The sequence below is a fragment of the Mesoplodon mirus genome, assembly GCF_964341445.2.
Source record: "Mesoplodon mirus genome assembly, chromosome: 5".
Lineage (NCBI taxonomy): Eukaryota > Metazoa > Chordata > Mammalia > Artiodactyla > Ziphiidae > Mesoplodon > Mesoplodon mirus.
Window position 1 is genome coordinate 6,944,731 of NC_138980.1, and position 20,207 is coordinate 6,964,937.

A 20,207-nucleotide genomic window follows, 5' to 3' on the forward strand; every position below is an offset into this window, starting at 1 on the left:
GTGCTTGGCACGGTAGAAATGTTAAATTCACGATTGTTGCTGCCCCTGTTATTACCCAAGCTTGATAAATTGGATAGGAAGAGAAAGTACATCATTTTCTCAGATTTCTTTAGCCCTCTGATCCTGTGGTCACTGTGGGGCCCATCCTATCAAAGTTCCTGGTGCCATCTTCCTAATTCCCTGCTTCCTATTTCAGCACCACTCCAGATCTTCCTAGACAATGGTCTATATTCTCACCTTTCCCACTGCCGCTCTCCACCCACAACCAGAAGCAGTCTTTCCTATACTCCATTCTTTTGTGACCCTGCTTTCTACAGCGATAACTGGGTATTCTAGGAAGTGATGTATATTAAGAATACTATGTTAATATGACTATATAGTCACCTTATCCTTTAAATTTTTTCTCCTGCTAGAAAGCAAGGGCTGAGCACAGCAACCAGTCAATAGCCGACAGTCAATCAAAAGTCTACATGGTCAGAAGGAGGGCTCTTTACTAGTGGGATTCTATAGATCATGCTTCGCTTTTCTAGAGACGATGATAGTGGTCATTTGGGGCGAGGTAGAATACAGAGCAGTCCTGTGACAGGCTGCCTGGAGGATGTTAGGTGCAGGGGGACCTTTTCCGTTCACTCATTCATGCTCTGGAGAGCTTTAACATTCACTCTGCCCCTGTCTTTCTCCAACCCCAGAAAAGAGCAGAGCTCCACGCAGAAGTGCTGGAAGGACGTGCAAGTGGGGGACTTCATCCAAATGCAATGCAATGAGACCATCCCAGCCGACACACTCCTCCTCTTTTCCTCGGACCCCAGTGGGATCTGTCATCTGGAAACTTCCAACTTGGATGGAGAGGCAAACCTCAAACAGAGGCGTGTTGTAAAGGGCTTCACACAGCAGGTAGGGCTCTTTCTAAGATCTTCAACTGGAATGGCGAAGGGAAGATGCCAGCCAGTCCTACTGGCAAACTTTATTTAATCTGTTGTGTAGAGGAGAATGTAGTAGATGCCTCCTTTTCCCAGGCACTTAGGTACACTTAATCTTCCCACCAACTCTCTGAGATGGATATCATCCCCTTCTCATGGATGGGGAAACTGAGGCTTGGGAAAGGTAAAGAACTTGCTGAAGGCCTCAGAATCCTTAAATGGGGACCCCCTCCATTCAACTGAAGAAACTCTGCTTTCTGCTCTAAACCGAGGAGTCTAGTATCTGCTCAATGACTCAAGACCAACCCATTTTTCTGTGCTTCTCCAATCCTGGCTCATCCTGCCCAGCTCAGCTTCAGCAATTTCTCCTTCCATGAATGCTTTCTAGTACTCCTTTGACCGCAGCATAAAAGCAGCAAGGTATCATTAACTATTTTTCCATTTGTGTAGGTCTTACCTTCTCAACAGTACTGAAACCTCTTTAAGGACAGGGAGTGATCATCAACATTTTAATTTAATCCCCACTTTACGTGTGTGATACCCTGGATATCATGGAGGAATCATGACTGTTTGGTGGTGAAGAGCCCAGGCTCTAGAGTCTGGCAGAGCTGAACCCAAAGCCCAACCCCACCATTTATTAGCTGTCTCACCTAAGGCAAGTTATTACCCTCTCACACCTTCATTCCCTTATCTGGAAAATGGGCACAAAAATAGTACCCTCTCCATAGGGTGTTTCTGAAGACTGCATCGTTACTGAGCCAAACTTGGTTCTGCTTTTGCCCACGTGCGGTAAAGCCAGTCTACTGACACTGGGTCGTAGTGAAGGAAAACGCAGCATTTATTGTAAGGCTCCATACAAATAGTCTGGGACAGCTAGTGCTCAAAAAGACTGAACTCCCTGATGGGTTTCAGGAAAACATTTTTAAAGGCCAGCTAAGGGAGGGCGGGGTCACAGGGTACGTGATCTCCTCGTGCACAATTCTCTGATTGGTTGATGGTAAGGGAACAGGGTGGTGTCACAGGGTTTATCAATCCACAGGCGCCATTAGGTCTTGGGGCTATGTGCTCATGGTCATCAAATAGTTAATATCTTCCATTTGATGGGGGTTTTCATGTCTGTCAAACAACTCAGGAAATGTGCATCAGATACTATTATCTAGGTACTTCAGAAAGGAACTAAAGCAAGGAATATGGGGGAGAGGTCAGCCCCAAAAAGGCCCCATAAGGTCCTGCTCGATTATAAAATAATATGTACATGAATTACTTAGCATGAAGCTAGGCACATAGTAAGTAAGAGACCAGTAAATAGTTGGCAGTAAATATCAATGGCGTTCATAGGCAATATGCGTTGACTGATCAAAACTGGGTGTGATATTCCAGTTTTCCATTAAAATTCCCCTTGAAAGTGTTGATTTCCCATCTGGTACCTTGCTCTATGCATGGAAAAGAATAAAATTCTATCACTCCTCTTCATCCTGACAGCCTGTGGCTAGGGAGAAAACGAATGAATCGGGGGATTTAGAAGAAGGAAGGCAAGTGGTTCATTCCTCAGAGATGCTCATGAGCTAACGTTTCGTTATCTAGACAGAAACTTCTCAAGAGAAGGCCACTCATCATACCTCACTTTGCCTCTCTCAAAGCCCCAGATGAACAGTTCTCATAAAATCGCTTTTCTATGACTGAACTCTGTTCTCTCATCCTTACAATGGGAATAGTAAGAATGGCTCTCCCAAAGTTGTGCTGTGTGATTCAAGTGAGATAAGGAACGTAGAGAACAAACTAGAGGGTTTGCTGCATTGCAGATACACAGTAAACGGTCTATGGCTGCTACCTCGGCTACAGTTCCTACAGTGGGAATGGAAACCACCACGACCACCGCGCCGTCACCTTGCTTTGTGGTTGTGATAGTGGCTCGGTCCTCCCATTGGTGTCCAGGCACTGTTGAGTCAATCACTGCCCTGGGGCTTGGCGTCTGAGTTTTCTCTCCTTTGCTTGTTCTTGTCACACTCACCCAATCATCCCAGTGTTTACAAAAATGTAGGGCGGGATCTGGGTAAGCTCACAGCGCCATCCTAGACACAAAATAATCTATTTCTTGGCTCAGGGCCCTGTGGGCTGCCCTCTAGAGCAAAGGTTTTCAAGCTTTTTTAACCACAAGTCACGATAAGAAATACATATTGCACACACACACCTAGCCACATGCACATGTGGGTATGTGTGTGAGTGTGTAAGACTGCCACCTCAGTCATACTACATGCAAAGGACTCTGAAACTTTCTATTCTATTCTACCGGGTTTTGGTTTTTGTTGTTGTGTTAATTGATTTATTTATTTATTCATTTATTTATTTTTGGCTGTGTTGGGTCTTCATTGCTGTGCACAGGCTTTCTCTAGCTGTGGTGAGTGGGGGCTTCTCTTGTTGTGCAGCACGGGCTCTAGGCACTTGAGCTTCAATAGCTGTGGCGCACGGACTCAGTTGTGGCTTGCAGGCTCAGCAGTTGTGGTGTGTGGGCTCAGCAGTTGTGGCACGCAGGCTCTAGAGTGCAGGCTCAGTAGTTTTGGCGCACGGGCTTAGCTGCTCCGTGGCATGTGGGACCTTCCCGGACCAGGGCTCGAACCTGTGTCCCCTGCATTGGCAGGCGGATTCTTAACCACTGCGCCACCAGGGAAGCCCCGTTTTTGCTGTTGTTTTTTAAGTTCCAGGAGCAGCAAAACGTGTGTGCGTTTGTAAATCTACCCTTCAGCTGGCCCACCCCAACATCCTCACCGTAACTCTAAGTCTTTTACTCTTTCTCAGGCAGTTATTTCGGCACTGTTGAGGTTCACCCAGTCCCTTCTCTTTTTTGCCACTGGCAGTGGCTCCCAAGCTGTTTCTTGTATATTAATTGGTCTGATAGTTTGGGATTTGACTAGAATGAAGAGCTGGATGAAAGGGTCATTCACGCTCCACTGCTATAAACCAGCTAATTCAAGTTAATCACATCTCTCAAACTCTAACCCTAAATTCTAATAGGGTACTTGGTGTCATGATTTACCAAAATAAATAAATTCACTTGTAAAGGGAACAAGATTTATCTGATTTTGAAAGTTTCCAGAATTCTCTATTCTATTTCACTTCTTGATTCTCCCCCTCACTTTGCTTAAGTGTGCTTTTCCAGTTCTATAAGAACAGGGATAAATAGTACTAATAATAATGCCCTTTTTTAAAGCTCTTATATACATATAAGGTAAGTGAGGCACAGAAACGTGAAGTAACTTGCCCAAGGTCACTAAGCTGGGAAGTACTGGAACCAGGATTCAAAGCCAACTTTGTCCAGTCTCAGCACTTAAGGTTTGCAGTAGCTCATCTCCCTGGTCCTTTGACTCTCACCCAGACTTTACCCAGAATTGCTTACTTGAAAACACACATTTATCGTTTTCAATATTCTTTCCACATGTAAGTAACAAGCAGCAGGAAGAATAAAAGCAGGCCTAGCCAGCTCCCTGGGGAGGAGGAATTTTAGCTGCTCTTTGCGACCTTGCCTCTCCCTTATGTCTTCAGTGCAGAAAGATTTCTGAATATGGACAGAATTCTCTTCTGACTAACTCTCTATATAATATTTCTCAAATGTGCTGAACAAAGATGTTGACGAGAGTTGCAAGAAAAATACATGCTGCACTGTCATGTGAGATCAGAAGGCAATAGGTTACAAGTTTTCCAACAGTGTGGACTGCAGAACTTCTCAGATACTTTACTAAAGGGGAAGGGAGGGGGAGGGTGGTACTAGTATATAAGATCTCTACTTATTTAACCACAGAAACCGTTTATGCCAAGGACCACATCCCAGGACTACTACAGGAGAGGTGGGATCACAAGTTAGAAATTCGCCTTAAACGCACTGAAGGTGTTTTGGATGTATCATAACCATCACGGGGAGAAACTTTTTCATATACACACGCATCCTTCCCCACTATCATCACCCAATTATGATTCATGGGGACTGAGTAGTGGTCTGGGCATGCATATTTTTTAAATGTTCTCCCGGATGATCTTAATAGGAACCTACCACTAGTTCATCAGAAACCTGTGTAATAAAGGGAAGGTGTTACCTCCAAAAAACACTCATCATAATCATGGGAATAAAGCCACCATCTACAGGAGTCTTACATGTTTTGCCCATATTGTCCTTTGTCCTCATGACCATCCTGTGAGGGGGACATCACTACTCCATTAGACAGATGAAAACCCTAAGGTACAGAAAAGGCAAAATTCACCACTTGTCTCAGAGAAGATTTTGGACACCTGCAAATGTGGTTTGTTTCTCAATTTAATACCTTAAATAATTAGTATTAATGACTTTTTTTAGCTTGTTATTCCTATTGGCTATGAGACTTTGATTTTGCCCAAAGGGGGTTTTTACTAACCTCAGAGATTTCTAGAAACTCCCAACCCCACACCATATACCCACAACCATTCTCACGGCTGTGTCCTGTTCATCCAGAGTCAGTAAGACAAACTTTGTCCCAGCTCCTCTAGATCAGCACTTCTCAAGGTGGAGTCTGCCAAACCCTTATCTCAAGAGATAGTTCTTAAAAAACAAGGTCTGTGGTCAAATCTGATTAGGAGGCCGGAGTCCTGTGGACCCCTCTTGGAGGTTCCAACGTCCATGAACATTTTAAGGTCTCGGAGAAGACCTAGAGGAAGGAGGCCAGTTAAACTTTCTTTAACCCTGAGCTTTCCAAACTCATTTAACCTCAGAACCATTTGGGGCACAATAATTTTTCACCTTCATATGGAAACTTGAACACATTAATCTACATTGTGTGGAACACAAGTGACCTCAACAGGTGAGGAATGACCGAGAGGCTGACCATCCTCATGGCTTAGACAGCTCGTCCTTGCCTTTCCTGTCTAGGTTCAGAGGAAATTATAAACATGAGAGAGCTTCTCAAAAGGATCTTTCCCCTGTGACACAGCACATCATTCTCAAGGTTGCCAAAGAGTTAGTTTCAAAATCCATTTCCCAGAATGCAACTTGGACCAAGTCAGGTTTCGGGGTTTTTTTTTTTTTTTTCAATTGGAACTTTTATCATGATGGGCCATCTTTACTTTCACACCGTTATTGACCTGTTCTTGAAATATTTATTCCTACATCCCATTGCTGGGAAAAGGACAGAAAAGGAAGGAATACAAAATTAGGATTATGCCGAGGTCTGCAGAACAGGCAAGAGGACTTCATTAGAGAATTAAATTGTACAGTTTTCTCTTTGGGGACATTTTTGACACCTGAAATCACTTCTTTTGAAAAAAATTATGAATTGAAGTATAGTTAATTTACAATATTATTTTAATTTATGCTGTACAGCAAAATGAGTCAGTTCTACACATATATACATTCTTTTTTCATAGTCTTTTCCATTATGGCTTATCAAAGAATATTGAATCTAATTCCCTGTGCTATACAGTAGGACCTTGTTGTTTATCAATTCTGTATATAATAGTTTGCATCTGCTAATCCCAAACTCCCAATCCATCCTTCTTCCACCGCCCCCGGCTTAGTAAAATCTCTTCTTTAAAGGGGTTCCAAGATGGGCACTAGAGATTTGACACCTGAAAATAAGTCTGTGCCATTTATTTTGGTAGATGGAACATTTACCAAAGCCAAAGAATCAGAAATGAATTCTTCCAATTAGTATTTCAGAGCAATTCTCCTAGTTATCTTTTGTCCAAACCATTGACGCCCAAATCCTACTGAAGTGTGTGTCAGATCATTTCCCAGTGACAAGGAATTTGAGACACCAAGTTCACATGGACCAGCCTCTTCAGCATCACCCGAAAGCTTGTCAGAAATGCAAAACTTCAGGCCCTGCCCCAAACTAAACCAGACTCTGCAGTTTAAGAGACCCCCAGGTGATTCATGTGCAATTGAAGTTGGAAAGTACTGGCCTAGAGCACCACTGATTAATGTAATAATTGTGCCTATCTGTTTTATTGCCCACGTGAAAGATTCTTAATTGACTCTGCCTTTTAACTAGCTTGAATTCCACTGATGGTTAGTGCTTTTAAGCCATTTGCTCAACTAAAAAGAGCCATTGGTAACCTGGATCCTCCGCAGTGAATGTGTGTGCTGATTTAACATATTTAGACAGGAGAGCACTTTACCTACGGAGTTGAGGTGGGATGGGGAATTATCTGTCACCATCCCAGTTCAGTGGTGATGCATCCTGAATGAAACAAAAAGTCTCTGCCTGTCCATTCAACTTGTCTGCCCCTGAGGACCAGAGAAGAATCCTCTTTCCTGGTGGATTTGATAATGGGACCGCCCCTAGTGGGCTGTTACACATTTTCTTGAAGAATGATACTTAGGGCGAGCTGCCCGTGACGTTGCCTGCGCTGTTTGAAACTGCAGAACCCGTTACCAGCTTGGGGCAACTACCGCTCCGGCTGGTTCCGGAGCCCGTGCGTGCCAGGAGGGCTAGTGGCGGGCGTGAGGTGGCTCTAGCCTTTCGCGTCTCTGCAGCCTGGAGACTAGAACCGGCACTTTCGTAGGACGCCACCTCCAATCGCAGCGCTGGCGCGGGCGGAGGCTAAAACACACGAGTCCTGAGACTGAGGAAAATGCGCCAAGTTCCCGTCGGCGGCGTCGTGGGGAAGACCCCAGCGGTTCGGGCGCCGGGCGAGCGGAGCCGCTTCTGGCGCTCCTTGCCGTCCTGGGGCGGGGACGGGGACGGGGGCGGGGACGGGGGCGGGCGCCGCTTCGGGGATGTAGTCGGTGCCGGCGCCCAGGCAGGACCGAGCCGCAGCCCGGGTTCCCGCTCTTGAGAGCGAATGGGCACTCCCCTGCGGGGAGGGCGATCCGGCCAGCTTTTCCGTGGGTCGCGGGCCCCCGCAGGCTCGGGGCAGGGGCTCACCTGTCGCCCCCGCCCTCAGCCCGGTTAGACTTGTCGGCGTCACCGCCGCGGACCTCGCTCTGGGCCATGACCATAGTTACGGGAGAAACATTGGTGATGTCACAACCCCCAGTGATAAGGACAGCCAGGAGCAAGAAATGGTATAGCAGAAGAGACGGCCCCTGGGCAAATGTTATATTCTACATATGCTTGGTGATTACAGGGTCCCTGTATAAATGAATTCTCCTCAACTCCTTGGGATTTGAAGAGAAAATGCCCCGTGTCATACCTCGTGAAAGTAATAGGCTTTCAAGAGGTAGTCCCTCAAAAAAAACCAGACGTCCCTTGAAGTTTTTTCAGAAAAAGGAAACCAAGAGAGCCTTGGATTTCACAGATTCTCAAGGAAATGAAGAAAAAAACTTCTGAATACAGAGGATCTGAAATTGATCAAGTTATTCCTGCAGCACAGTCCTCACGTGTCAACCGTGAGAAGAGAAAAAACTTGTTACCGTTTGTGGGACTGAATAATCTCGGCAATACTTGTTATCTTAATAGTATACTTCAGGTATTATATTTTTGTCCTGGTTTTAAATCTGGAGTGAAGCACTTATTTAATAGTATTTCAAGGAAGAAAGAAGCCCTAAAAGATGAAGCCAGTCAAAAAGCTAAGGGAAACTGCAAAGGAGATTCTTCAGTAAGTTTTGAACTAATATGCAGCTTACATTCCTTGATCCTTTCAGTCGAACAGCTTCAGGCTAGTTTTCTCTTACATCCAGAGAAATATACTCGTAAACTTGCTACTCAGCCAAGGCGACTACTTAACACACTCAGGAAACTCAACCCTATGTATGGAGGATATCTACAGCATGATGCACAGGAAGTATTACAGTGTATTTTGGGACACATTCAAGAAACATGCCAACTCCTAAAAAAAGGAGTAAAAAATGTGGCAGAGTTATCTACTAAGGTAGAAGAAAAACATCCGAAAGAGGAAATGAGTGGTCATAACAGCATGGAGATGGACAGTATGAGGCATTCTGAAGACTATAAAGAAAAACTGCCAAAAGTACATGGGAAAAGAAAGAGTGACACTGAACTTGGTAACATGAAGAAAAACGTTAAAGTCTCTAAGGACCACCAGTCTTTGAAAGCAAACCAGAGACAAACCAGATCAAAAAGAAAAGCTACAGTTGATTCATCAGATATTCCTGCTAAAATCATCCCCAAGTACATTTCTGAAAATGAGAGTGCAAGACCCTCACAAAAGAAATCAAGAGTTAAGAGAAACTGGTTCAAGTCTACAGCTAAGCAACCCAGCATTATTTCTAAATCCCTTAGTCTGGGTAAAATAACAACAAACCAAGAATCCAAAGGACAACCTAAAGAAAATGAATGTGGTCTTGAAGAGGACATGGGGAAGTATGAGAATGATAATACAGCTGATGGTTGTGGACTTGAATCTCCAGGGAAGAATGTTATGCCTGTTAAGGAAGTTAAGCCCATCAACAAAGGTGCAGAGCCAATTGGTTTTGAGCTGGTGGAGAAACTATTTCAAGGTCAGCTGGTAATAAGGACTCGTTGCTTAGAATGTGAAAGTTTAACAGAAAGAAGAGAAGAGTTTCAAGACGTCATCGTACCAGTGCAAGAAGATGAGCTTTCCAAAGCAGAGGAGAGTCCTGAAAGTTCTTCAGAGCCAAAACCAGACATGAAGACCCTGAGATGGGCAATTTCCCAGTTTGCTTCAGTGGAGAGGATTGTAGGAGAAAATAAATATTTCTGTGAAAATTGCCATCATTATACGGAAGCTGAACGAAGTCTTTTGTTTGACGCAATGCCTGAAGTTCTAACTATTCATTTGAAGTGCTTTGCTGCTAGTGGCTTCGAGTTTGATTGTTATGGTGGTGGACTTTCCAAGATCAACACTCCTTTACTGATACCTCTTAAACTGTCACTAGAAGAATGGAGCACAAAGCCAACCAATGACAGCTATGGATTATTTGCAGTTGTGATGCATAGTGGCATTACAATTAGTAGCGGGCATTATACTGCTTCTGTGAAAGTCACTGACCTTAACAGTTTAGAACTAGATGAGGAAAATTTTGTGATCGACCAAATGTGTGAAGTAGGTAAGCCAGAACCACTGAATGAGGAGGAAGCAAGGGGTGTGGTCAAAAACTATGACGATGAAGAAGTGTCGATTAGAGTCAGTGGAAATACCCAGCCAAGTAAAGTTTTGAACAAAAAAAATGTAGACACTCTTGGACTTCTCAGAGGACAAAAGACTCAAGCAGGTTATGAGTTATACAACAAAGCATCTCATCCTGATAAAGTTGCCAGTACAGCATTTGCTGAAAATAGAAATTCTGAGACTAACAATACTAATGGGACCCATGAATCTGATAGAAACAAGGAATCCAATGGCCAAACAGGCATTAGCATGAGTGATTTTGAAAACAAAATTTCATATGCAGTGCAAAGCTTAAAGGAGTATGAGGGGAAGTGGTTGCTTTTTAATGATTCTCAAGTGAAAGTTACTGAAGAGAAGGACTTTTTGAATTCTCTTTCCCCTTCTACATCTCCTACATCTACTCCTTACTTGCTATTTTATAAGAAATTATAGAGTGAGTGTATTTTCCTTGTGTGTATATTAAACATTGGTAAATTGATTACATCAAAAAGTCTTTAGCTTATCTTTTGAAGCTATTGGATATTATGGGTCTCTCTAGGTTTCTATATAAATAGTGAAATCTGAGTTATTGAAAACCATGTTAATTTTTAGAATTCCTTTATCCTTAGTGGAGACTAGGGATTGATGCATTAGCTTCTGGGAACAAACTTGTATAGGTTCTTAACTGAATTATTCAAAATGGAAGCATTTAAACACTTTGAATTTACACCTATCTTTTGTGTTTGCTTTTTCAAATAAAGTGCTTGTATTTTTATCTCCATATTTTGGAGTAATTATCTACATGATGTTTATAGGTTCTGTGGTTTTTCAGCTAAGAAGCAGAATCTCATTTCAGTACATTCACTTGTGTAAGTCATGAAGCCAGATCTTTGATGGGCTGTATTAGAGGCACGTGTATGAACAGCTGTACCAGCGGTTTGCTGCAGCTGTTAAATGAAGTAATGCATGGAAAATGCTTAGTATAGTTTCTGGCATTCAGTAGCCCTCAGAAAATATTGGCTAAAATATTACTAAGGAGAGTTCTATAACCTGGATAGCCAAGAGTCACCATGAGCTTGACTCAAGGGAAGTAAGAAAGACAGATCATTGGCTGGGGTGTTGAACCGCATGGAAGAAGACAAACGCTTTACCATAGAACTTGACGCCAAGCTATAATAACGTAGCAAAATAGGCCTGGGGAAAGAATCTGAAAGTGCACAAAACAGAGGATCACAGTGTCATTTGAAGCATGACTAGGAAAAGTGCCACTGGCTGTAGTTGACAGACCAGCAGACCCCTGCACCCACTCTGCGGGTCTCTGCTCTGCATTTGGCACCAGCCAAGTAGCCTCCTCTCTAAAGGGTCAGTTTTGCAAGTGCCCACCCGACTCCCATGGCCTCGCCCTGTGCTCAGAGAAGGCCATAAACTATGTTGGCCAATTCACCTTGTCATTTCAGGATAGAATGCATTAGGTTCTCCCCCAAACTCAATGGCTGGAAGAATCATAAAACAGGAATTCAGGGGTCCCTGAAGCTCTGCACTTGTGTCAACAGGCCTGATTTGTATCTGAGCGGGTGAGCATTTATAGCCTCTGATTTGCCATTGTGGAGCTCACAATTCCAAAAGCTGAGGCTCCTGTTCCCCACCCAGCCTCAGTTATGTTTATGTCACCAGCTTCTGAGGCGTCATCTGCTTAGTACTGCACTTTTGAACAGGACCAAGAGACCACGCTGAGCCATGAAGTCCCCACAGCTATCACTCCTATGTCCTGGCAGACACACCTATGTGACCTTACACAAGTTAGATAACCTTTCTGGGCTTAAGTTTCCTCATCTATGAAACTGAGATAACAGTAATAATAAAAGTTGTGTCATTATTAGGCAGCTAAATGGTAACGTTGGTTAAATGCTGGGCTTATTACAGGCACTTAATACAAATAAGTTTATTCTATCACATTACATTAAATACATTATATTATATCATCTCATCTCATCATATCTCATCATATCATATTATTATGATGCCATTTGGGGAAGTCTCCATTAGTGCGTCCATAACAAAAAGATGTCAAAATGACTTAAGATTAGGAAAAGCTTCTCCTCTACTGCCTCATGTTCAAGACAAATCGACAAGGAATCAATTACTGAATATTTACTGAACACTCCCCTGTGTGCTAGACACCATACCGGACTCCGTGTAGGTACGGAAATATAAGACTCAGGGTCATCCCAGCTCTCAGCCAGCTTATTACATAGTTGAAAGTAGAAGACGCATGAAACAATTAGGCCTCCGGGTGTTAATGAATTCACATAAATACAGAGGCCCCAAGCTGCTGATTTGGGTCTTCATTCTTCCCGCCCTAATACTCAGGCCTCCCCAGGTATATCTGGGCATCCTCAGGTATAGTTAATATGTTCATGTCCCCCAGTATTTCCATCCAAGCCAGGGGTCCAGGTCTCCTACCCACTCCTCTGGCCTCAGCTGTTTCTTTCTGGAGCTGCCCTGAGTCTAAAGCCCCTGTCATCATGGTCTGTAGCAAACAGGCGGGTGCGGGGACACAGCTGCACTCACTGCCCTCTGTCCCAGGCCCACGCTGTCTTTAGCGTAACTTTAACTTAACGCCAAACCTCTAACTGCTGTTCCATTTCCATTTTGTGGGACCAGGTCAGGACAGAAGCCACAGGACCCTTCCTCCCTTTGCAGTTCCTTCCCCCTTACTAAGCTCCTCCTCCAACCACAAAGCCCACCCCTCATTCACGACAGCTCATGAAAATAGACAACCACACAGATTCTGTTCTCCTATCACCACAGCAGTGACCCTGTTTGCTCCAAGCTAATAATAACTAATGATAATAATAGCAGCAGTAAATGCCATTTGCTCTAAGGTCATTTCATGTATTATCTTATTGAACTCTCACTTCAACCTGTAGAATAGATTTTATTTGTCCATTTGGTAGATGAATAAATTGAGGCTCATATAGTCAAGTAGTGGGTTCAGGGTCACACTACCTTGTATGTAAGAAGTAAGTAGTAGTTCTGGGTTTTAGTCAGGCTCACATGACTCCAGAGCTTTTAACCACCCCCACGATATTGTCTCTACGTGAGCACACCGCTGTCAAGACAAAGACAGTTGGGCATTTCAAGTATTCCTGAACCAGCTTCAGGACGCTTGACTCTTCTTGGAGCCATGGAAAGAATAGAGGTTCCAACCCAAGTTTTGTTGCTATACACCTTGGCCAGGTCAGTTTCCTCACCCAAACTGGAGATTTATCAAATTTCCTCCAGCCTTGTTTTAGGTTCACAGTAAAACTGAGGGGAAGGTACAGAGATTTCCCATATACCCTCTGCCCTCACACACGCACAACTTCCTCCATTATCAACATCCCTCACCAAAGTGGTCCGTTTGTCGAAATTAATGAACCAACATTGAGACATCATAGTCACCCAAAGTCCATAGTTTACAAGACGGCTCACTCTAGGTATTATACATTCTATGGGTTTGGTCAAATGTATAACGACCTGTATCCACCATGACGGTATCATACAGAGTAGTTTCACTTCCCTAAATATCCTCTGTGCTCCATCTGTTCATCCCTACCCACCTCCCAACCCCTAGCCATCACTGTTATTTTTACTGTCTCCATAGTTTTGCCTTTTCCAGAATGTCTTACAGTTGACATCATACAGTGTGTAGCCTTTTCACATTGGCTTCTTTCACTTAGCCATATGCATGTAAGTTCCCTCCATGTCTGATCATGGCTTGATAGCTCACTTCTTTCTAGCTATGAATAATATTTCATTGTCTGCATGTACCATAGTTCATTCATTCACCTACTGAAGGACATCTGGATGCTTCCAAGTTTTGGAAGTTATGAAGAAAGCTGCCATAAACATACATGTGTGGGTTTTTGCATGGCATAAGTTTTCAACTCCTTCAGGTAAATAGGATATGTGATTGCTAGCTCGTAGAGTAAGAATACGTTTAGTTGTATAAGAAACCACCACCTTGTCTTTCAAAGGGGCTGGACCATTGTGCATTCCTACCAACAGCATGTGAGAGTGCCTCTCGCTCTACCTCCCCACCAGCAACTGGTGGTGTGAGTGGTCAAGAGTCGGGGCATTCAAACAGGTATTTTGTGGTATCTCATTTTAATTTGCATTTCTCTGATGACATGGGATGTGGAGCTCTTGTCATGCTTATTTGACATCTGTATATCTTCTTTGGTGAGATGTCTATTCAGATCTTTTGTCCATTTTTAATTGGGTTGTTTGTTCTCTTGTTGAGTGTTGAGTTTGTTTTTTTCTTTTTACATTTTGAATAATGACCCTTTATCAGATGTGTCTTTTGCAAAACACATATTTTCTCCCAGATGGTGGCTCGTCTTCTCATTCTCTTACCATTCTTTCACAGAACAGAAATTTTTAATTTTAATGAAGTCCAGCTTCTCAGTTACTTCTTTCATGAATAGTGCCTATGGTGTTTACCTAAAAGGTCATCGCCATACCTAAGGTCATCTAGGTTTCCTGCTATGTTGTCTTCTAGGAGTTTTATAGTTCTGCATGTTACATTTAGGTCTGTGATGCATTCTGAGTTAATTTTTGTCAAGAGTGTAAGGGCTGTGTCTGGATTCTTCTTTTTTTTTTTTTTTTTTTTTTTGGCATGTGGACATCCATTTGTTGAAAAGATTATCTTTCCTCGGTTGTATTGCCTTTGTTCCTTTGTCAAAAGTCAGTTGACTATAATTATGTGAATCTATTTCTGGGCTATCTATTCTGTTCCATTGATCTATTTGTTTCTTCTTTTGCCAATACCGCACTGTCTTGATTACCGTAACTTTATAGTAAGTCTCGAGGATAGGTAGTGCCAATCCTCTCCTTCAATTATCGAGTTGGCTAGTGTGGGTCTTTAGCCTCTTTATATAAACTTGAGAACTAGTCTGTCAACATCCACAAAGAACTTGATGGGCAGCCCTGATTTTAACAATGTATTTTTCTGGGAGTTTGCCCAGTAGCCAGCACCCAGAGCCCTTAGTCTTCAGTAGGCTGAATTTGGGTCCTTCTTTTCTGGACTTGGGGAAAATGTTTGGATTTTTTAAGTTCCTTGTGTTTGCACATTATGTGCCTGAGCCCAATTCATGAAATGTAATCACAGACATAAAGCAGGCATCCCAATAGCATGAAGAAGAAAATGCTGGGGCTGGCGGTGGTGGTTAGCCCTCACCATAGCATTAACATTCACTGTCATCAACATCATAAAAGACGCTTGTATTCATCAAGTACTTACTAAGTGCAAAACCAAGATCTCAGTCCCTTACATGGGTCATGTCACTAATCCTTCCAATCACCTTCAACTGAAGAAATAGAGTCTCTGAAAGATTAAGTAACTTCCCCAAGTCACACAGGTAGTAAGCGCTGAAGCTGAGATTCAAACCCACTCTTAATCCCTAGATTGCACTCATTCTCACTGGCTTCCCCTTTCACCCTGGGGTAGTGATGCTGACCATCCTGGGCCTGACATTCCAGCTTCCTGAAGGACAGCCCAGGTCAGCTCATCATCTTACACTGAATGGGAAATCCCACAGACAACTAAGCTTCCTGATAAATCCACTCTACTCTAGTTCCTTGAAACCCTTTTTACAAAACCCACATAGTATTTGAGAAATGGAAGCTGAAGCACCTTCTCCTCCTCCATTCCCCCCCTTTCGCCTGCTTCCCCACAGGATCCAGTTGGTTATAAACCTCTCTTGCTGTTTATTTACCTCTTAATAAGCCCTATCTCCTCTCAGAAAGCCATTTAGCACTGCACCACTTAATTTCTCCCCAAGGCAGAATCTGCCAGGTGGAGTCTTCGTCCCCAGCCACGTCGATTTGTCTTATTTTGAAGCAGCAGTGAACATGCCACAAAACTAAAATAGCAATCAGTTCCCAGGTGTGGACTCACTGAGCAGGGAAATGACCAGGAGTGTGTGCATGTGTCCACCCGGGGCAGCTGTTCTGAACGGGCTGGATTAACCCAGGAATGACTCCCGAAGGTGGCTCCCAGCCAGCTGTGGCCACATCTGGGCATCCCTCAACGCAGAAGCACGCCGCTTTTCTGCCTCAGCTGGATTCAGCCACTCAGCACCTCCTCGGGCTGGACGCCCCAACCCTGGAGCTATGCACCCTTGCCTTTTCCACAGTTGAGGAGACAAAGTGGGCCCCCAGAGGATCAGGAAACCAGCACAGAATAACCCAGTGCAAGAAGGAAATGTCCCTGAAGTCACTTTTTCTTATTCCAAAATTCCTATAAAATCTGTCTCTGATTCTATACTATTACTACATTTGGGTCAATATAAATATAAAATTCTTCAAATTTTGTACCAGCTAAATTACTACATTATGTCCCCCCCCCAAAAAATTTTGAACACCCCAAAAATCATGTTGTTCCCATAACTTCAGTGCTCCTGGACACACACGACAAGATGTGTGCCTGGAGGTGTATGTGCCTCTGTTTGAGCAGCACGACCCGGACATGGGCAATCTCTGTTTTGGGGAGGGTCCCTTCACCACTGCATGTCATCCTAAGGAAGAGAAGATGACATCTAAAGCAAAGACAGGCGATTATTAACAGGACAGCAGTACTGGACAGGACCTCCCAGGGACCCAAAGAATAATAGAAAGAAAACAGAGACCCGTCTGACTTATAGCTTCTTGTGTGGTTCCATTGACCTTGCGATACCTATCATCATTATGGGAATTGACAAGTCAGCACTCCAGCCAAACTCACAGAAGTGACTGCTCATAAATACACACACACACACACACACACACAAATATACACACACATATATTTCATAAGTTCATCTGCATAACATCCATCGTCCATCCCATTAATAACTCACATCCCATAATATGCAGTGGAGCCCTTTATTAGAAGGAAGAAGAATGAATATCAGTGTTCACGGGTGGAGGTGCATTGGCCTCGCCTTCAGTATGTCTATGTATGTAGCGTTCCCAGCTAGCTTTTGCAAACCTTCTGGTTTGAACCAGTGTGCTCTGGAAGTGTTGGCAGTCAGGATATTGTTCACAGTCAAAGGTGTGCTCACTGAATCTAATCTCAATACCGGCCAGATTGCTGAGATTACAGCAAGCAACCAATGGTGGGCCATCCCCAAAGGCATTACCCAATAGGGCAGAAGTCAAAGGGCAGAAGTGTAAAGACAAGTTGAGTGATAATCCTTTATTCCTTGGAGCAATTTTGCTGTAATATTCAAGGATCCTTTTTTTTTAAGTGTCCTCTCAAAAAGGAAAAAAAAAAAAAGCAATAGAGAAAGCCTCCCTCCTTCACCATACAAGATTCCTTTTCCAATGGAGAGTATCTGCCATTCCAATTTCTTTAAGTAGCTTTATATTTGGACATTTAACAGGTGTTCCCAAGGCTGCTCTAAAGAAAAAACAACAATTCTTCCCTGAATCAACAGGTAAATGTTTTTCTGAAATGACAGCAAGAAACAGATCTGGGGGGACTGTCTCTATTTTTCATGGTAAAAAATAATAAAAATAAAAATAATAAGGTAGAGCAGATGATAATCTGCTCTAAAATAAGCTGAGGGAATGAAAAAGTGCTTAGAAACCTGTTGCATCCTTTTTCCATTAAAATAATTATTATTAAAATGCTACAGATGCACTGCCCACAAAATGCTCACAAGTGGTCCCCGTTTGGGTGATACTGCCCACGGTTAACCAGTGGCTGCTGCACTGGGCTCCCTAGAGCATGGGCACTGACACAGAACTCTGTGGGTCTTTACAGTTACAAGACTGCTCCCTAATTGTAATCCCTGATTATTTTATAGACTCTGATCCCATCTTCCCTTGGTTGGCCTTCCAAAAGTCTTCCAGATGGATGTGCATGTATTTCAGGAAACTGGGCGAGTCCTTTGCAAGGATCTTTTTGACAAGGAAAATGGGGTCTTAGGAGGGCTTGCTTGGGGTTCTCTAGAGGGCCCCCAAAGAAAGGAGGAAGGCGTCAAACGCTTATCCTCCTCAAGGACTTTACGAACTCAGAGGAGAAAAGTGAAATTTGTCACGTCTCTTTCTCTGTGGAACAGTGGTCTTGTCATGCCCAGGGCAGCTCAGATTCCAACAAAAACAGAAGCAGTAACATGTCCAGAGAGGCTGGAGCATCAGTGGAGACAAAGAGCAAAAGAGAGCCTGCTTCTCCAGGCCTGGATGGGCTCAGAGGCATCCAGCTGCAAGCCAGCTGGACTTAGTTTAAAAGACCACGTGTGGAATATTGGTTTGGTCCCAGATCCCACAGTTTAAGAGGAACATTTCCAAACACAGCCTTAGTCAGAAGAGCCCTCTCCTCTAAGACAGACCTTGAAGCTGTGTCACACAGAATAATTGAGGGCACTTGGAAAGTTAAATTTGACTTGGCAAGTCGAAAAGGCTTCAAAAGACACTTGATGAACACTTTTAAAGTATTTTTTTAGGGCTTCCCTGTGTGGCGCAGTGATTAAGAATCCGTCTGCCAGTGCAGGAGACACTGGTTCGAGCCCTGCTCCGCGAAGATCCTACATGCCTGGAAGCAACTCAGCCCGTGCGCCACAGCTACTGAGCCTGCGCTCTAGAGCCCATGAGCCACAGCTACTGAAGCCCGGGCACCTAGAGCCTGTGCTCCGCAACAAGAGAAGCCACCACAATGAGAAGCCCGCGCACCGCAACGAAGAGTAGCCCCTGCCTGCCACAAGTAGAGAAAAGCCCACGTGCGGCAACAAAGACCCAACACAGCCAAAAATAAAATAAATTCATTAAAAATATATATATATATATATATATGTATTTTATGGTAGAAGATGGAGTAAATCAGATTGCCTGGGAGAGCAGAATTAGTTCAACATTTGGCTAATCAGAAGGAAGAATTTCGTAAACTGAGGGCTCTTAGAAATGGAATGTATCCCCTTGGGGAGTAGCGAGTCCTTCTGCCAGGGCTATAAAGCTGATGCTGCCATTCCACTGGAGAGGAAAGAGGGGAATGATTTCCAGGAGGCAGGATATTCAAGCAGTGAAAACTGGGTTTTGTGTCAAGTTGCACCCAGACTTGGGGTCCAGCTCTGTTTTTGTAAGGCCCTGGGAAATTTCTCTTGAACCCTCAAGTTCCTCGTTATGAGATGGGTATAACGTCTCCTCCAATGAGTTATTATGCAAGTAAATGAAGTATTAATTCACCCTAGTGCTTGGCACGGTAGAAATGTTAAATTCACGATTGTTGCTGCCCCTGTTATTACCCAAGCTTGATAAATTGGATAGGAAGAGAAAGTACATCGTTTTCTCAGATTTCTTTAGCCCTCTGATCCTGTGGTCACTGTGGGGCCCATCCTATCAAAGTTCCTGGTGCCATCTTCCTAATTCCCTGCTTCCTATTTCAGCACCACTCCAGATCTTCCTAGACAATGGTCTATATTCTCACCTTTCCCACTGCCGCTCTCCACCCACAACCAGAAGCAGTCTTTCCTATACTCCATTCTTTTGTGACCCTGCTTTCTACAGCGATAACTGGGTATTCTAGGAAGTGATGTATATTAAGAATACTATGTTAATATGACTATATAGTCACCTTATCCTTTAAATTTTTTCTCCTGCTAGAAAGCAAGGGCTGAGCACAGCAACCAGTCAATAGCCGACAGTCAATCAAAAGTCTACATGGTCAGAAGGAGGGCTCTTTACTAGTGGGATTCTATAGATCATGCTTCGCTTTTCTAGAGACGATGATAGTGGTCATTTGGGGCGAGGTAGAATACAGAGCAGTCCTGTGACAGGCTGCCTGGAGGATGTTAGGTGCAGGGGGACCTTTTCCGTTCACTCATTCATGCTCTGGAGAGCTTTAACATTCACTCTGCCCCTGTCTTTCTCCAACCCCAGAAAAGAGCAGAGCTCCACGCAGAAGTGCTGGAAGGACGTGCAAGTGGGGGACTTCATCCAAATGCAATGCAATGAGACCATCCCAGCCGACACACTCCTCCTCTTTTCCTCGGACCCCAGTGGGATCTGTCATCTGGAAACTTCCAACTTGGATGGAGAGGCAAACCTCAAACAGAGGCGTGTTGTAAAGGGCTTCACACAGCAGGTAGGGCTCTTTCTAAGATCTTCAACTGGAATGGCGAAGGGAAGATGCCAGCCAGTCCTACTGGCAAACTTTATTTAATCTGTTGTGTAGAGGAGAATGTAGTAGATGCCTCCTTTTCCCAGGCACTTAGGTACACTTAATCTTCC

The 20,207-nt window shown here is 43.7% G+C and overlaps 1 protein-coding gene across 1 annotated transcript; it reads left to right on the plus strand.

The window, feature by feature from the left end:
* The first annotated feature begins 8,065 nt into the window (after positions 1-8,065).
* Positions 8,066-10,859, plus strand: LOC309804960 (ubiquitin carboxyl-terminal hydrolase 1-like). The gene has a single exon (XM_082622674.1). It carries the CDS (start codon positions 8,196-8,198, stop codon positions 10,407-10,409), a length of 2,214 nt encoding a protein of 737 aa, XP_082478800.1. The 5' UTR covers positions 8,066-8,195; the 3' UTR covers positions 10,410-10,859.
* The last annotated feature ends 9,348 nt before the right edge of the window (positions 10,860-20,207 follow it).

Coding starts and splice junctions, on each gene's coding strand:
- LOC309804960 (XM_082622674.1), top strand. CDS start 8,196: ATGAAGAAAAAAACTTCTGAATACAGAGGATCTGAAATTGATCAAGTT.